The sequence below is a fragment of the Nycticebus coucang genome, chromosome 16 (genome assembly GCF_027406575.1).
Source record: "Nycticebus coucang isolate mNycCou1 chromosome 16, mNycCou1.pri, whole genome shotgun sequence".
In the NCBI taxonomy this organism is placed as follows: Eukaryota; Metazoa; Chordata; class Mammalia; order Primates; family Lorisidae; genus Nycticebus; species Nycticebus coucang.
In genome coordinates this window covers 48,580,522-48,599,143 of record NC_069795.1, presented here as the reverse complement: position 1 = coordinate 48,599,143, position 18,622 = coordinate 48,580,522, and the positions used below count along the sequence as shown (strand labels likewise).

Below are 18,622 nucleotides of genomic sequence, written 5' to 3'. Positions count from 1 at the left end.
AACCCCTTGTCCTTGTTCCATCCTGAATGACCTAATGGGGCCAACCTAGCCCAATATCCTCATTTTATAAGTGGCAACCCAGTGCCTGGCTAATTAAAGGCAGAGCTGGGATCAGAAACCAGGTTTCCTGATTCCCAGTCTATATTCCTGGATGCCATCATTCATTCCACAGCTCTGAGAATCACGAACAACAATGCATTAGGCTTGTTAAACTGACAACTAAGCAGATTTTCTCCTTGCAAACCCATTAGGTATTATGCCAGCACTTTATGAAAAGCATAAGGCATCATTATTTGGTATAAACAAAAGTAACTTTCTATTACTGTTTTTTTTTCCTTTTTGTAACCTAAAAAATTCCAAACCACTATTGCCATTACAAAATTTTCTTTATCCTAGTATGCACTTCTGGGCCGAGCACAGATGCATTACAAAGTTGCCAAGAGAAACAATGAAGTCACTGATAATACAAAGCATGAGCATATCACGAAATTCATGTCTTTGTTTTCTTCCTCTAGATACTTTTACTTCTCATTACTGATCATTTTGTGGTTGTTGGCAGAGGGGCAAGGAAACTCCACCACTGCAAACATGTGGAGACACACACTCCTTAGCAGACCAGAAGTCTGCACACGACTGGGCTGTTCGCAAATCCAATGTGAATAGCACCTCATTAAGCAGCAAGAATGTTGATGCTTTAGCAATTATGAATTGGGCTGCAATAAACATTCCGGTGCAAATATCTTTGTTATAAAGTGATTTTTGGTTTTCTGGATAAAGAACTAGTAGAGGAATTGAAGGACCGAATGCCGAATGGCAGGTCTATTTTTAGATCCCTAACTGATCTCTGAACACCTTTCCAAAAGGAACATACTAGTTTGCATTCCCACCAGCAGACAGAAGTGTTCCCTTTTCTCCACATCCATGCCAACATCTATTGTTTTGGGATTTTGTAATGTGGGCTAATCTTACTGGAGTTAGATGATATCTCAAAGTGGTTTTGATTTGTATTTCTCTGATAATTAAGGAAGATGAGCATTTTTTCATGTGTCTGTAGGCCGTGCACCTATCTTCTTCAGAGAAGTTCCTCTTCAAGTCCCTTGCCCACCCTGAGATGGGATCACTTGTTCTTTTATTGCTTATATGTTTGAGTTCTCTGTGGATTCTGGTTATTAAACCTTTGTCAGACACATAACCTGCAAATATCTTCTCCCATTCTGAGGGCTGTCTGCTTGCTTTACTTACTGTGCTCTTGGCTGTGCAAAAGATTTTTAGTTGGATCAGATCCCAGTAATGTATTTTTGGTGTTGCTTCAATTGCCCAGGGGGTCCTCCTCATAAAATACTCACCCAGGCCGATTTCTTCAAAAATTTTCCCTGTACTTTCTTCTAGTATTTTTATAGTTTCATGTCTTAAGTTTAAATCTTTAATCCAGTGAGAGTCTATGGTGTTAATGTTAATGGTGAAAGGTGTGGGTCCAGTTTCAGTCTTCTACAGGTCGCCAGCCAGTTTACCCAGCATCATTTGTTAAATAGGGAGTCTCTTCCCCAATGAATGTTCTTAATTGGCTTATCGAATATCAAATGACCCAAGGAGCTGGGTTCATCTCTTGGTTCTCTATTCTGTTCCATACATCTACCTCTCTGTTTTTGTGCCATTACCATGCTGTTTTGATCACTATCAATTTATAGTATAGTCTGAGGTCTGGTAGTGTGATTCCTCCTGATTTGTTTTTATTTCTGAGTAATGTCTTGGCTATTTGAGGTTTTTTTCTGATTCCATATAAAATGAAGTATTATTTTTTCGAGGTCTTTAAAGTATGACAGTGGTGCTTTAATAGGGATTGCATTAAAATTGTATATTGCTTTGGGTAGCTTGGACAGTTTAACAATGTTGATTCTTCCCAGCCATGAGCATGGTATGTTTTTCCATTTGTTTTTTTTTTTTATTTTTATTTTTTTTGTAGAGACAGAGTCTCACTGTACCGCCCTCGGTAGAGTGCCGTGGCATCACACGGCTCACAGCAACCTCTAACTCTTGGGCTTACACGATTCTCTTGTCTCAGCCTCCCGAGCAGCTGGGACTACAGGCGCCGGCCACAACGCCTGGCTATTTTTTTGTTGCAGTTTGGCTGGGGCTGGGTTTATGGGGCCGGCGCCCTACTCACTGAGCCACAGGCGCTGCCCTGTTTTTCCATTTGTTAACATCTTCAGCTATTTCTTTTCTTAGAGTTTCAGTTATCTTTATAGAGATCTTTCATGTCCTTTGTTAGGTAAACTCCCAAATATTTCATCTTCGTTGGCACTACTGTAAAAGGAATAGAGTCCTTGACTGTTTTTTCAGCTTGACTATTGTTGGTATATACATAAAGGCTACAGATTTGTGAGTATTGATTTTGTAACGTGAGACATTGCCGTATTCCTTAATCATGTCTAACAGTTTTGTAGTTGAATGCTCATCATCCTTAATCATCAAAGAAATGCAAACCAAAACTACTTTGAGATATCATCTAACTCCAGTAAGATTAGCCCACATAAAAAATCCCAAAACCATAGATGGTGGCGTGGATGTGGAGAAAAGGGAACACTTCTGCACTGCTGGTGGGAAATTAATATGTTCCTTTTGGAAAGATGTTTGGAGAATACTTAGGAATCTAAAAATAGACCTGCCATTCGATCCTTCAATTCCTCGACTAGGTATATATCCAGAAGACCAAAAATCACTTTATAACAAAAATATTTGCACCAGAATGTTTATTGCAGCCCAATTCATAATTACTAAGTCATGGAAGAAATCCAAGTATCCATTGACCAATGAATGGATTAATAAATTGTGGTATGTACACCATGGAATATTATGCAGTCTTAAAAAAGATGGAGACGTTACCTCTTTCATGTTTACATGGATGGAGCTGGAACATATTCTTCTTAGCAAAGTATCTCAAGAATGGAAGAAAAGTATCCAATGTACTCAGCTCTACTATGAAACCAATTTATAAGCACCCACATTTCCATATGAAAGCTATAACCCATGGGTGGCGCCTGTGGCTCAAAGGAGTAGGGCGCTGGCCCATATACCAGAGGTGGCAGGTTTAAACTTGGCCCCAGCCAAAAACTGCAAAAACAAACAAACAAACAAACAAACAAACAAAAAAACCAGAAAGCAAGCTATAAACCACTACAGCCCAAGATGAAGGTGAAAGAGGAGGGGGAGGGAAGGGAAGCGGGGAGAATGAATGGAGGGAGGGTAATTGGTGGGACCACACCTATGGTGCATTTTATAAGGGTGCATGTTAAATCTACTAAGTGTAGAATATATCTTAATACAATAACTAAGAAAATGTGGTGAAGGCTATGTTAACAGTTTCACGAAAGTATTTGGAATTGTATGTAAAACCAGCACATTGTACCCCATAATGTATTAATGTACACAGCTATGATTTAATAAAAAAAAGAAAAAAAAAAGAATGTTGATGCCCACTCTATCTCCAACCCTCAAAGAGAATCGGTGGTCTCAGAAAAACTATAATCACTCTAAAAAGAATAGCAAGCACAGTATAAAAATGCTTTAAGGGCGGCGCCTGTGGCTCAGTGGAGTAGGACGCTGGCCCCATATGCCGGAGGTGGCTGGTTCAGACACAGCCCCAGCCAAAAACTGAAAAAAAAAAAAAAAAAATGCTTTAAAAAAATGCTTTAAGTGACTCCTTTTTTATATTGACACGCACCATCCATGGCAAATGACCTATGCTCTCCTGTCATATTTCACCCACACCAACTTAACAGTGCAGTGAGAAAGGTAGGATGTGTACCAGGTAGACTTCCGCTGCAGCTCGGGGCTGCCTGAAGCTAATATGGACAATGCTTAACACACTGCCATGGTAAATAGAAACTTCATCTTGGTATTCTAGAAGGCATGCCTTAGATAAAATTGATGGGGGCAGAGGAATCCTTGTTGATTAGCAGTAGAATACAAGTTGGTTCTTATCACTAGTCTATTGCTCTACGTAGGAATATATAGGTAAGAGGAAAGCAGTATAAATGCATCATAGATATATCAAAACAAAACAAAGAAAAGAAAACAGCCCAACAAACCACCTTAGATACTTCCAGGATATTAAGAAAAGTAAAGAACCAAATATATTTTGTCCCTCTTTTAACTGGTCTTTAACTAGATTTTCATAGAAATCTGAATCTGTAGGTGTGGTGGACTTTTTTCAATGGCTTCCTATTCCTTTGCAATGTGACTTTGCAAATTCTTCCATCTCAAGGTGGAATCTATTTTCTTGCTTATTAATCTGCATTAGCCTTGTGATAGTCTTTCACCAATAAAATGAGACTGTAGAGTTTCAATTCTTGCAATCTTATAATGTCCTGAGACCACCATGTTGGGAAGCCCTGTGTAGCCTACTGGAGAAGGAGCCCACATGGAGCAGAGATGACGTGACCCAGCAGCCAAATATGTGAGAGATCCCATCTTAGAACACCTAGCCCGAGTATTGCTGAAAGAAGGTTGGAGCTATGGATTGATCACAGGGAATTCTGAATCATTGCAGTTTAGCTTCCATGGAAGTTTCAGGGTTATTCGTTAAACAGTAACATATACCTGAGACAGTGCACACACAAAGTGAAAGGAGGAAATCAGCCGCTCTACTGAACAACAACTCTGTATAGAGTACCAGGTCAGATACATCAGGCAAGAGATAAACAGAGATTAAAAAGATAGAAGACATGAATGGAAGCAGCATTAGTATTTATCTGTTTTAAATACATCTAATCTAAGTAATAACTTTCCATTATTTCTAATGCCCAGAGAAAGAGAAAGAGTATTCCCAGGTGTTCAAAAAACTACAATGGAGTGGGGAAAGATAATTGGAAATACCATATATATAGCTAGGGCTAGGTGTTCTAAGATGGGATCTCTCACATATTTGGCTGCTGGGTCACGTCATCTCTGCTCCTGCTCCATGAGGGCTCCTTCTCCAGTAGGCTACACAGGGCTTCCCAACATGGTGGTCTCAGGACAACATTACAAGAGTGAGAAAATATATATATATGCAGACACACACATATAATTTTTCTTTTTCTTTTTGAATATATTTTCATAAAGCACATAATAGGCATATTAATGATAGTGCATTAACATTTTTAATAAATAAATAAATATAAATATAATGGGTTTTTTCCCACACATCTCCAACCTCCCATCCCTGCAGAAAAATGTACCTTCTTTGTCTTTGTTTTTCTCAAACAAATATACTTTCCTGGCAACCAAGGGAAGAGCCAGTTACAACTACTACCACGTTTCCCCGAAAATAAGACATCCTCCGAAAATAAGACCTACTTACAGGAAAGATAAGACATCCCCTGAAAATAAGACCTAGCGCATCTTTGGGAGCACACCTTAAAATAAGACATTGTCTTATTTTTGGGGAAACAGGGTATCACTGATCATTGTTTATGGGTTTTGGATTTATTCTAAACAGTTTCTTTGGCAAGGCTATAAATAATTTTCAGACAGGGTGTCTTTACTGGTATATGCATTTGTCTTAGGCAACATGGCATAGTGGAATTATGGTATGATTTTTAAGAGTATGGGTTCAGAAGGGAGGTTACCTGGATGGACTCGAATCCCAGTTTTGCCACTTATTAGCAATGCAGCATTCCATAACTTAACCTGTGCTTTCATTTCTTCTATAAAGTAGAAATAATAATAAGACTTGAATGAGTTAATAGATGTAAAATGCTTAGAAGAATGCCTGGTACATTATAAGTATTCAGTGAGTATTAGCTATCATTATGGTTAACACTACTTCCGCCTTTCTTCCCAATATCTAATGCATGACGGAAGGAAGAGAGAAACGGTGTAAAGTTGTAGAGGAAACACACTATGTACCTTGCTAGTACTTTGAAAGTAAATGTTTTAAATTTCTCCAGAAGGAAATAACGTCAAGGCAAGACGTCTGACCAGTATCAGTTGACATTTGGTTTGTTACTGACAAAACTTAAAAATAATAAACATATGAAACAATAAATACCTTTCAGTCCTGCTTTTATAGCCTGATTAGGGGGAGGCTATAAAATAATTATTAGCTGAAAGTTAATACTGGGGTTACTTCCTTAAGAATTATATTTTATTTGTAATTTCTCTCCTGGTAGAAATCTTCAGACACAGGTTTATTGTACATCTACATGTAGCATTTAGATTTCTGAAGATTTCCAGTAAGAGGCAAACTCACAAAATCCATCTCTTCTACATATACTATGGATAACTTACGTCAGAAGGCACAGTGGCAGGAATCATACACATCACAGGGGATATGTGGATCAGACTCCTTTACTTCACAGATTGAGACACTGGGGCCAGAGAGGGTGAGTGCCTTAATTAAGTCCCACAGCTGATTTGTCACAGAATTCTTTTCACCTGATTTCTGCTTAGTTAAGTGCATTTTCATAACCTCAGTTTTGGGAATTGTCTCCATAAACCTTTTAAATAAAATTGCATAACTTGTATTGAGAAAAGGGAGCCATACCAAAATAATTGACTTAGTATATGACATACAGTAGGGCATCAATAAATACTCATTGAAGGATGAGAGAAGCAAGGGATGGATGAATGGAGGTATGGCTGGCTGGCTGGCTGGCTATGAAGTCCTCAAGGTTCCTCCTCTGTCCCAATACTCAGGTCATCTCAAATGGAGCTAGTAAGCTGGAACTGGTGAGAATTATTTCTTAAATGGAGTACCCAGCGGAGATGCAAAGCTATTCTTTCAATCTTTTTTTTTTTTATATATATACATGGCTCACATTTCATTAGATCAAAGAGATAATCAAACTTATTTTCCTTCATGAAAAATTTTTTCAACATAAAAAGATATAGTTAATATATTTATATCTAACTATAAGTACATAGTTAATGTAAACTCACTGTGAAATTTTGGGGAATAAAAATAAAGTTAATAGGCCAGGTGTCGTGGCTCATGTCTGTAATTTGGGCACTCTGGGAGGCTGAGGAGAGTGGACTGCCTGACCAGCCTGAGACAGAGTGAGACCTTATCTCTAAAAAGGAATAGCCAGGTGTTGTGGCGGGCTCCTATAGTCCCAGCTAGTTGGGAAGCTGAGGCAAGAGAATTGCTTGAGCCCAAGAGTTTGAGGTTGCTGTGAGCTATGGTGCCACAGCACTCTACTGAGGGCGACAAAGTGAAACCCTGTCTCAAAAAAAAAAAATTAGTAATAATAATAATAAAAGCTAATCTCTATTGAATGCTAATTTTGTACCATATTATAAACATCTGGTGTTTGTTGGCTCATTTTATACTCATAGTAACTTTAGGTTGCCAGTGTCACCATTCTACTACTGTCATACCCATTTTACAAATCAGAAAACTGGGGTACACAGGCATTAAGTAACTTGCCCAAAGTTTTGCAGCCAATAAATAATCGAGAGGAAATTTAAACTCAGGCAGAGTGGTTCTTGAGCCCATGGTCCTTGACAGCCACTGTTTTATACTGCCACTGTTCAAGTTCAGTTTTCAGAGAAGACTATAAAGAAAAAAAATTTAAAAATTGATAAGTTTAACTAAATTAAAATTTAGAACTTCTGTAGTTTTAAATATTCCATAAAAACCACAATAAATGAAGTGAAAATACAAGCCATAGACTAGAAAAGATAAAAGATAATATAAAGATAACATATAATTAACAAAACAGTAATTTACAGAATATGTAATAACTTCCTACAAATCTCAAAGAAAGAGACAAACAATAAAAAAGATAAATGGGCAAAGAATATTAACAGTCTACTGGCCAAGAATGGCGGGTCATGTCTACAGTCCTAGCTACTCAGCAGGCTAAGGCAGGAAGATCTCCTGAACCCAGGAGTTTGAGACCAGCCTGGGAAATATCTTAAACAAACAAACAAAAAATCACTTACATTAAATTTTAAAAATATAAAAAGCAAGATATCATTTCACACTCATCAAACTGGAAAAAATTTTAAATTTGATAATAGCAAGTGTTGATGAAGATATGAAGCAATGGGAATCTCATACTCTGCTATTAACTAGTGCTTCACTTAGGAGAGCAATAATCTCTAGTATAGTAATGTTGAAGATACACATATATAATCCTACTCCTTTGCCTTAAAGAATGTTCCCAGGATAAATGTATATATACAAGGAAAAAAATGTGCAAGAATGTTCATACACCATTTTTTCTAATACTGGAAAAAGCAGTACAATGTAGAAATAAATGGTGGACTATTCATGTAATGAATTATTATAGTGCAACCAAAATACTTTATCATAACTACAGTAAGATGGAACAAGAAAAAATCCTCAAAAATATAGGGTATAAAAGCACGTTTCAGAAAAATACATCCAATATACCAGTTATATAAAGTTTGAAAACGTGAAGTAATACTACATATCGTCTATCTGTCCATCCATCCATCCATCCATCTATCCAGCTATCTACCTATTCTTAGAAAGTATTAAATATGCATGGGAATGATATATACCAAATTTAAGATGGTGGCTAATTCTGGAGTAGAAAGGCAAGAGAATGGTTCCAGAAGAGATACACAGGGGCCTTGCATCTATAAAACATTACTTAAAAAAAAAAAAAATGTTTTCTAACACATACAGTAGATTATGAAAATTTTACAAGTTGTGTGGTACCATGTAGCAGTTCACTATATTTCCCATACTTTTCTGCATGCTTGAGTTTTTCAGATTTTTTTTTTTTTTTTAGAAACAGAGTCTTACTTTGTTGTCCTTAGTAGAGTGTTGTGGTGTCACAGCTCACAGCAACCTCCAGCTCTTGGGCTTAGGCAATTCTCTTGCCTTAGCCTCCCAAGTAGCTGGGACTACAGGCACCCGCCACAATGCTCTGCTATTTTTTTTTTTTTTTTGGTATTGTTGCAGTTTGGCTGGGGCTGGATTTGAACCTGCCCTTGGTATATGGAGCCAGCATCCTACTCACTGAGCCACAGGCACTGCCCGAGTTTTTTAGATTTTTAAGAAATATTATAAACTGAAAGGCACCGGTGGTAAGTTTCATGATTTGTACTGACAAAGAGTAAAATTAATAATACATTAGTCTGCTATTAGAGTCAACTACACAGTATAAGCTCAACTGGTTTTTCTCTTTCTAGTTAGAAATCTCAAAAGCTGAACAATTTTTCTTCCGATTATAAATTAATTGGGATAATCATATAATCAGATGTGGAGTGAACAAGTCCATAAAATGTTAGTTTATTTAGCAGATTACTTTAGACAATAGTGTCTCTACTTTGAAGAAGAGTGTCCTAAATATGTAATAAATCCTTAATTTATCCAAGGATAGATCTAGAGTTTCCGCAGAATGTCAGGAATACAGCTAGGACCAATCCTTTATTCCTTTAACATTAGACTTTGCCTTTATAACAAAATAACCCAAAGTACTGTGAAGCAGTAATTCTGACACCTCTATCCTAATACAACAAAGGCTAAAAAATTAATATAAAACAAAACAGCTATAAAAAAATCCCAAGAAATTTCAAATTTCAATTTCAAAAGAAATACTGTAATACGAATGTGAAGAAAGTTAGAACAATTAACAATTTTATCATTTTACAATGATGTTAAGTGCATCTTAATTTAAGTAAGTCCTTAGGCCTTGGTTGGAGGTCTGACCTGGGCCCCTGAGGTGGAATGCTTGCTGGATGAAGTTCAAACACAGTCTGTTTACCTGTGGACATAAGTGACCTTAATCAAAGCAGAACACATTTTTTAAAATGTTGACTTTAAAAGCAGAAATGTAGTGCGGTGCCTGTGGCTCAGTGAGTAGGGTGCCAGCCCCATATGCCGAGGGTGGCGGGTTCAAACCCAGCCCCGGCCAAACTGCAACAACAACAACAAAAAAAAATAGCCGGGCGTTGTGGCGGGTGCCTATAGTCCCAGCTGCTCGGGAGGCTGAGGCAAGAGAATCGCGTAAGCCCAAGAGTTAGAAGTTGCTGTGAGCCGTGTGACGCCACGGCACTCTACCCGAGGGCGGTACAGTGAGACTCCGGCTCTACAAAAAAAAAAAAAGCAGAAATGTAAATAAGACTGTGGTTTATGAATCTACTAATGTCCTTTTCTGTTGTAGACAGACATCAGAAAGATTGAGTTTTGGGCTACGGTAAATATAACAAGAATGAGGACTTGTTAAAGCAGTAGTAGGTACTCTTATTAAAAGCCCACTTCCATTAAGAGTTACAAATTGTCTTCCCTTCTTCCAGGCCTTAGAAAATGCGTTCCAAAAGCAATGAAACTGAGGGCACAGCCCAAAAGCAATTCCCGAGACATATGAAAGACCGCAGCTTCCAAGAGTCTGAGGACATGAAGCACGGAAAGCAAGATGAACACCCCATTGGCAAGTCAGACGAAATCCTTCCGTGTCCCAAGTCAGAGAAGCTACATGGTGGTCACGGCTGCCAAGCAGACGACCTCTCAAGAGATGACCTGTTATTTCTCCTCAGCATTCTAGAGGGAGAACTGCAGGTCAGCTGGTTGGGATTATGCCTAGCACGCTTCAAGGGGAAGGCTGCTTATGAATTTGGTGTGCCTGTTGCCACAGAAATAGGTATCTGTGGTTTGTATTTGTGTGTATGTGAAAGCAAAGCATCAGTGTACATAGAGTTCCTTTCTACCAAGTCAGAGCTCAATTAATTACATCCAAAAGGGCTATCATTATGACATACGACTGGCATGCATATTGGGAAAGGGCACTTCCTCTGCCTATTCTGCTCAGGAGCTTTGGTGCACAGGGACATGACGGCAGGCAATGTCAATGCCAGACAGCTGACTTATGGATTGTTTTAAACAACAATAGGTGCTTTGTACCTCATGTGAACTGGCATCCAGGCTTGCCCTGGCATTATTAAAATCTAAAAACAGCTGCTACACATGTAGAAGAATCGTATTTCCTATGCCCTGAAAACCCAAATGCCAACACTTTGAGGGGTACCATGTTATCGACTTGTCAAATATAATAAAAAATGTAATCGCTTTTTAAAACATCATTAACGTGCAGTTAGATTGTAAGAAAGATGAAGGGAGATAGCTTTGATACCTTTTCCAAAAGGTGCCATAAACCAAATATGATTCGTTTATATTTGAAAGAGAAGAGAAAACACCGTCAACTATCACAAAAATTACTTGCTGAGACTGCTGGGCAATGAAGCTTTTTGAAATACATTTTGTTCCTACAGGCTCGAGATGAAGTCATAGGCATTTTAAAGGCTGAAAAAATGGACTTGGCTTTGCTAGAAGCTCAGTATGGGTTTGTCACTCCAAAAAAGGTGTTAGAAGCTCTCCAGCGGGATGCTTTTCAAGCAAAATCTGCCCCTTGGCAGGAAGACATCTATGAGAAACCGATGAATGAGGTATGTACCTCATCCGGGGTGCACCAGGGAGGCTGACGCTCACCAGCCATCCACGCACTAGGCCTGGCAGATGAGCATGACCAATAATTCCTTTTTGATTGTTTACAGTTTTACTTTCCAGTACATTTAAGATCTATCCAAAGTTCTGTAGGAAAGAAAAGGGGAATTAATCATAGACAGGATGCTTCCCGTAAGTTTTTCTTGACATCAGACTAAAAACTACCAAATGCAAGAGAATCCACACACCCCTCGCCCCTGCCACAGACAAAAGTGTATGTACTTCTTTTGAGGACTTGAAGGCTATCCAGACTATAATAAAAAACAGATAGTTTACCATAGAGGTTAATTTCTTTGAAAATGCTAGGTATTATGTCATAGAAATTCTGAGCATGAATGAAAATGATCTGAAGAACTGTTTAAGAAATAGAGTTTTGAAAAGCATATATTTTAGATGAGTGTGTACCCTCTTTTTCCTTCACAAGTTTAATGACAGCACAGGCCTCTCCCCTGGCAGGTGGGCCAGCAATGACAATGGCAGAGGAGTGCAGCCCCCACTGGCCACAAGTGCACGAAAGTACAGTGTGCTTGTTTTCCACTCGCTGGCATTTCTGGAACTCTTTGGAATCCTTATTGTATTTTTCTATTTTTCTCTGAGACCTCAACGGAAACTATCATAATTTTTCATTTTAATAAAAAGAGAACAACTGGGAACATGAGTTACGGATGGTGAATAAAAGCAAGTTTCACACAAACTTCTCCCACGTAAGCTCTGGCAGCCTATCTCAGGATTGACCTCTAATGTCCTTGCTATTCTCGAGTTTGGCGCCTCATGAGAGAAGACTATTGTCTTGCCAAATTGTGAAGGAGTTTGGTCATGTGGATCTGCTTCTCTGAGTGGTAAGGATGAGACCACCCAAAGTCTGTTAACTTGTGCTTTAATCCAAATTTTAAACACAAAGAGCCGAAGCTGCATTCAAGTCAATAGTGTTAAAATTATATCCTGGCTTCCAACATATTAACTGTGAAACAGCATCAGGCACAAATTCCCCAACCCTGTGAGCTCAAATGCAAAGTAATGATCACTGAACGTACCCCTACCAGAACTCCACAAATGGCATAACCCATTAACACTTCAGAGGGAAGTGAAACAGAATGATTCCAAAGTTATGTTGAAATCATTAGGAAAAATGTTAGTTATAAAATAATTCTATTGTACAAATGCAAAATTGGAAATACCCTCTTTGCAAATGCTTGTAATCCTAACTCTGCACAATGCCCCTGAAAATTACCCAGAATCTGGCCAAACTTTGTAAATCCAATCTTCTTTGATTACTCTTATAACAGATTTTACTCTTCCAACTGCTCATATTTCTACCTATGATTTGCCAATTTTCCACTTTCCCTCTACTTTTCCATTGTAGATCTCTGTCTTCTTAGCTGTCTATCCAATTCCTTGAAGCCCATAGAACTCTTATCTCCACAACCCAGTTCTCTAGCTAGGAAATAAGAGGTGAGAGGGGGACACCCAGAGAATAAATGGTAAAGGGGAATTCTGACTAGCAGTCCCCAGACAGGGCTGAAGAAAAGAAAATGAGAGAGAGAGCACTCAGTGTTCCCACTAAGACCAGCCGTGGCTGTGCCCTAATCACACCAGAATGAGCATCTGCATGCTATAAAGCTATTCTGCTTTTGCCTTCCCCATCTTGGAGTGTTGACATCCCCTCCTCTCTTTTATTTTCCTCATAATGTTCTTTCTGAAAAAAATCTAAAAAATCTCAATCATGTCTAGGGTAAAGTAGAGGGGATTTATCTAATTCTTTAGGCAAAATAACTTAGAAGAACAAATGGCTCTCAGTTACATGACTTGGTAGGAATACTGAATTATGATGAAAAACTAGTGGTGCCTTGTGAGCTGCAACAAAGGTGGGGGATGGAGCTGGAGGTGGTGTGGTCAAGAGGGAAGGAAGAGGCAAGAACTCCCAGACAGTTTCAACCTCCCAGTCCTTTCCAACCTAGGGTTTTATATTAGAACTTACCTTTAAAAGAGGTACTTGAATTATTGGCTTCGGCTAAGGTATTCTTAATTCTTTCAAAAAACATATCATTGAAAATATAAACAACATTTTGGATTTATCAAGTACTATAATAAAAGAATCTCAATATCTTTTTTGCTATTCCAGGTTAATATGAGGGTATAGATGATTAGTGTTTATTATTTGTGTTTGTTATGTAAAGTCCAAGTTATAGTTCTGTCCCTCCCCAGAATCTTGGTATATCATCAATGCAATTCTTAAAGTACTTATGCTAAGCAACTGTATAATTTAGCTTTTAATTTTCATTTTATTAATATACTTAATTAACATTTACTGTAGAGCTCATGTACACAAATAGTGTAGCTCCTGCCATCAGGGCATTTAACATCTAAGAGAGTGACAGATATCAAGGGATCAAATTTAGATAGACAAATCAGAAAAACCAAGATTCAGAGGATGAGTAGGGATTAGTTAGGTAGAACATAAAGAAATTTCATTTTTAGCAATACTGTGGACTATATATCATAAAATCATGGCACTAAAAATATATTAAAATGTTAAATAAAATACAAAGAATGTTCTTAAAATGCATAGATGAACTTACGTGGGAGAAAGAAAAATCCTGAAAGTAGGAACTGGCAGAAAAATTTTATAGACTAATTAGCTTCTGGTTTCATATTTTGTGAATGTTTCTTCTCTATAAAGCAAACTTCCAGTGCTTGGAACCAAAGGACATATTCATTTTGCAATATAACCTCAGACATTTCATCTTTATTTGACAATGGCTGGGTGACACAGCACAGAAACCAGTAAAAGAAATATTAAAAGCCCTTTCTACATTAAGATAGCTAGAGATAACTATCCATGTAAATGACTGTTATCCACACAATATAAAATAAGCCTTTTATTTTCTCTCTTTGGGGCTGAATGAAGTTTAATATGTGTCTTGACAATTACAAGAACTTATCTAGGGAAAGACATTGATAGAGTCAAATAGGGGGACCCGCCCAAAGAGAATGTCCCACCCAGGAAAGAGGAAATGTGCCCACCTCCAACCTTCTGACCCCTTAAGTCCCCATCCACTTTAACCCACATGCTAACTTCCTTCTCAAGTTCAGCTCACCTGCACCTGGGTGGAATAAAAGCTGACATTGCCCACCCAGAACCTTTCATTTCACATTTTAGAATAATCTTTTATGTTCAGTCTTTGACCACTCAGACATGCTTTGCTAAATAACTGTTATAATTATTCATTTATTAATATTAATTCTAGTGTTAACCTTAAAATTAAATTGAATGTTTTTTCTTTTTCTCTTTTTTTTTAGAGGCAGAGTCTTGCTCTTTTCTATAGGCTGGTGCAGTGAAATGATCATAGCTCACTATAGCCTCAAACTCCTGGGCTGAAGGAATCCTCCTGCATTTGCCTATTGAGTAGCCCGGACTATAGGCTTATGCCACCATGTTCAGCTAGTTTTTTCTTAGTTTTTTAGAGATGGGGTCTCATTATGTTACCCAGGCTAGTCTCAAACTCCTGGGCTCTAGCAATCCTCACACTCCAACCTTCTAAATTGCTGGGATTACAGGATCACCCAGCATGCCCAGACTGTCTATGCACACCAGTGGGGGGAAGGGGCAGGGATAGTTTGTTTTCACATGTCCCCGACCCTCCACCCCACCATTGGTTTCGACTGTCAATGAAAAAACCCTGATGCATACATAATAACATGTAAAACACACCAAGGGACCCAAAAGGCATATGGTGGTAGAGAGCACTACAGTGTGGGCGGAGACAGAAGGGTTAGCCAGGGCAGCTGCAGAACCAAACACTGCACAAGGATTCCCACACTTCTTAGCACTCCTTTAATATGGTTTCTCTGGAGCAAGAAGTAAGAGTATCAGAAAGGGGATATGTAGAATTGTTCTGATACTCACAGGGGGACAGATCCTTCTCTCTGGAAAAATATGGTGACGATAAAAGACTACCCAAAAGTATCAATTAGCAAGAGTAATAATGATAAATGCTAAGCAAGGAGATCAAAAACCCATTGCTCAATTGTTATAATTATCAAAATAGGGACATTTCTACAAGAGTGAAAGGTGGCAATTTCATGAACAATTTGTAGTTCACAGGCTATAATTTTTTCTTTTTTTGCAGTTGGACAAAGTTGTGGAAAAACATAAAGAATCTCACAGACGAATTCTGGAACAGCTTTTAATGGTAGAAAAATCCCATAGGCAAACCATATTGGAGTTAGAGGAAGAAAAGAGAAAACATAAAGAATACATGGAACAGAGTGATGAATTCATAAGTTTACTAGAACAGGAATGCGAAAGGTAAGGCGGGTTTGGATTAAACAATGACTCATTCTGCAACTTGTTACTAACCTCTCACTATGGGCTGGGCATTGTACCAGGTATCAGGCGGGATTCAAGAATGAATAGGACACAGCCTCTGTTCTCAAAGATCTCAAGGTCTTTGAGGTGAGGAAAAGGATATGTTTAAAGATATTATCAACACAACACAAGAATAACTGAGTGCGATAAGGACAATTGAGACACAAATGTTGGGCACCTAAGTCCACTGGGAGTGCCCTGTGAAAGCTGCCCAGAGGAGTATCAGGGCAAACAGAGATGGAAACTATATTCAAGGCACAGGGAGAAATAAGCACAAGAGTACAGAGGTGAGAAAAGAACAAGGGTACTGAGGGAACTCAAGCTTTCCATAGGCTACAGCCCAGGGTGTGACTACAACAGAAAAGAATGAAAGGCCAGCCATGCACTGTTGGACTTTATATCACTGGTAAGAGGAGCAAATGAAAAATTGTGAAAGGGGGAATGAGATGATCAGCTATGTTTTCTTAAAGAACCACTACGGCAATATGGAGAAAAGACTGGAAGAGCTTTAGGCTGGGGGCAGCAAATTCATGCAGGAGGCAAATACCCAGATAAGAAAGACGAAGGGAAATGTTCCAGTGGCCACGGCGTGAGAGGGGGAGGTATAAGCAGGAACAATTTATGATGCAATCAATATGAATCAGTGACTGGTGAGACTGGAGAGCAAAACAGAGTTACTGAGAAGCACTCTTGGCTATTCAGCAAAATATGAAATATGAGAATGGGGCAGAGTTTTTTCTTGTTGTAGGATTTTGACCAGGGAGGATGGTTTATTCCCAGTGCGTGGGTAGGAGATGAGTCCTGTTTTAGGCATATTGAGTATGAGGTATCTTGGTGTATTCCAATATCCAGTGAGAAGAATGATATGTATAAAGACAACCCACAATCAGAAATGCAGGTCTGGAAAGATGGGCTGCTGACATGGATTTGTGCTGGGTAATGGCTGAAGCTATGAGTGTTGGTGTATTGAGGAAAGAGAAGGGAACCTTAGATGTATCAATGCTTGGCGGTTTTCCATGGAAAAGGAGTCAGAAAGGAAGCTGAGAAAGAATGGTAGAAAGTTCGAAGAATCAGAAGAGAATTAAGGCAATGAAATGAAATAAGGAAAGATGTTTTAAAAAGACCGAATAGTCAAATAGCACCAAATAATGCAGAATAGAATGAGAAATGTCCCAGTATTTGGCAATGAGGAAGATTCCATGGAACTTAATGAGCCATTTCAATGAAGCAGTAAGGGCAGAAGCCAAATTGCAATGCTCTGAAGAATAAATAAGAAATAATGTAGAAGCTTAAATTGTGAACTAGTATTTAAAAAAAAATTGGCTGCAAAAAAGATGACTTTGGTTGGTAAATATTTTATAACCATATGCAAGGTGAGTTATTTTATTTCACTTTGACCCTCTATTTTGAATCACTTTAGGAAGTGTGACCATCCATGTTAAATTAGCTACCTGGGAGGCTGAGGCAAGAGAATCGCTTAAGCCCAGGAGTTGGAGGTTGCTGTGAGCTGTGTGAGGCCATGGCACTCTACCGAGGGCCATAAAGTGAGACTCTGTCTCTAGAGAAAAAAAAAAAAGAAAGGACAGTTAACCCCCTCTATTGATACTGAAAAGGTAAAAGAATAGTCAATCTTTGAAATGTCAAATTTTACCAGGCATTTATCTCATTTGTGTTATTTCCATGTGTACTCTTATGAGTTACAGAGCTAATGATGCTAGATTCTAACAATCACAGAAAAATGTAGAAAAGAAAATTACCAGTGGGGGTATAAGAAAAAAAAAAAAAAGAAAGAAAATTACCTGTGAGTTCCCCTTTCCACAATATTGGTAATGTCAATTGCTTTATTCAACTACTTCCAATTCTTATTTTTTCTTTTTTTTTTTTATTGTTGGGGATTCATTGAGGGTACAATAAGCCAGGTTACACTGATTGCAATTGTTAGGTAAAGTCCCTCTTGCAATCATGTCTTGCCCCCATAAAGTGTGACACACACCAAGGCCCCACAACCCTCCCTCCTTCCCTCTTTCTGCTTCCCCCCCATAACCGTAATTGTCATTAATTGTCCTCATATCAAAATTGAGTACATAGGATTCATGCTTCTCCATTCTTGTGATGCTTTACTAAGAATAATGTCTTCCACGTCCATCCAGGTTAATACGAAGGATGTAAAGTCTCCATTTTATTTAATGGCTGAATATGTATACCATGTATTCCATATACCATATTCCATGGTATACATATACCACAGCTTGTTAATCCATTCCTGGGTTGGTGGGCATTTAGGCTGTTTCCACATTTTGGCGATTGTAAATTGAGCTGCAATAAACAGTGTTACAGTCTAGTACAAGTGTCCTTATGATAAAAGGATTTTTTTCCTTCTGGGTAGATGCCCAGTAATGGGATTGCAGGATCAAATGGGAGGTCTAGCTTGAGTGCTTTGAGGTTTCTCCATATTTCCTTCCAGAAAGGTTGTACTAGTTTGCAGTCCCACCAGCAGTGTAAAAGTGTTCCCTTCTCTCCACATCCAAGCCAGCATCTGCAGTTTTGAGATTTTGTGATGTGGGCCATTCTCACTGGGGTTAGATGATATCTCAGGGTTGTTTTGATTTGCATTTCTCTAATAGATAGAGATGATGAACATTTTTTCATGTGTTTGTTAGCCATTCGCCTGTCGTCTTTAGTGAAAGATCTATTCATGTTTCTTGCCCATTGATATATGGGATTGTTGGCTTTTTTCATGTGGATTAATTTGAGTTCTCTATACATCCTAGTTATCAAGCTTTTGTCTGATTGAA

The 18,622-nt window shown here is 38.4% G+C and overlaps 2 protein-coding genes across 4 annotated transcripts in view; one reads left to right on the top strand and one right to left on the bottom strand.

Annotated features, from left to right (window-relative positions):
• Window positions 1-18,622, bottom strand: part of CMSS1 (cms1 ribosomal small subunit homolog) — a 359,212-nt gene that overhangs the window by 234,476 nt on the left and 106,114 nt on the right. The gene's annotated exons all lie outside the window — the stretch shown is intronic.
• Window positions 1-18,622, top strand: part of FILIP1L (filamin A interacting protein 1 like) — a 286,443-nt gene that overhangs the window by 168,424 nt on the left and 99,397 nt on the right. For both annotated transcript variants that reach the window (XM_053564693.1, XM_053564694.1), the window contains exons 2-4: window positions 10,255-10,516; window positions 11,227-11,400; window positions 15,589-15,767. In XM_053564693.1, coding sequence (XP_053420668.1) covers window positions 10,265-10,516; window positions 11,227-11,400; window positions 15,589-15,767 — 605 coding nt within the window. In that variant the 5' untranslated portion in view covers window positions 10,255-10,264. The remainder of the gene's footprint in view (window positions 1-10,254; window positions 10,517-11,226; window positions 11,401-15,588; window positions 15,768-18,622) is intronic.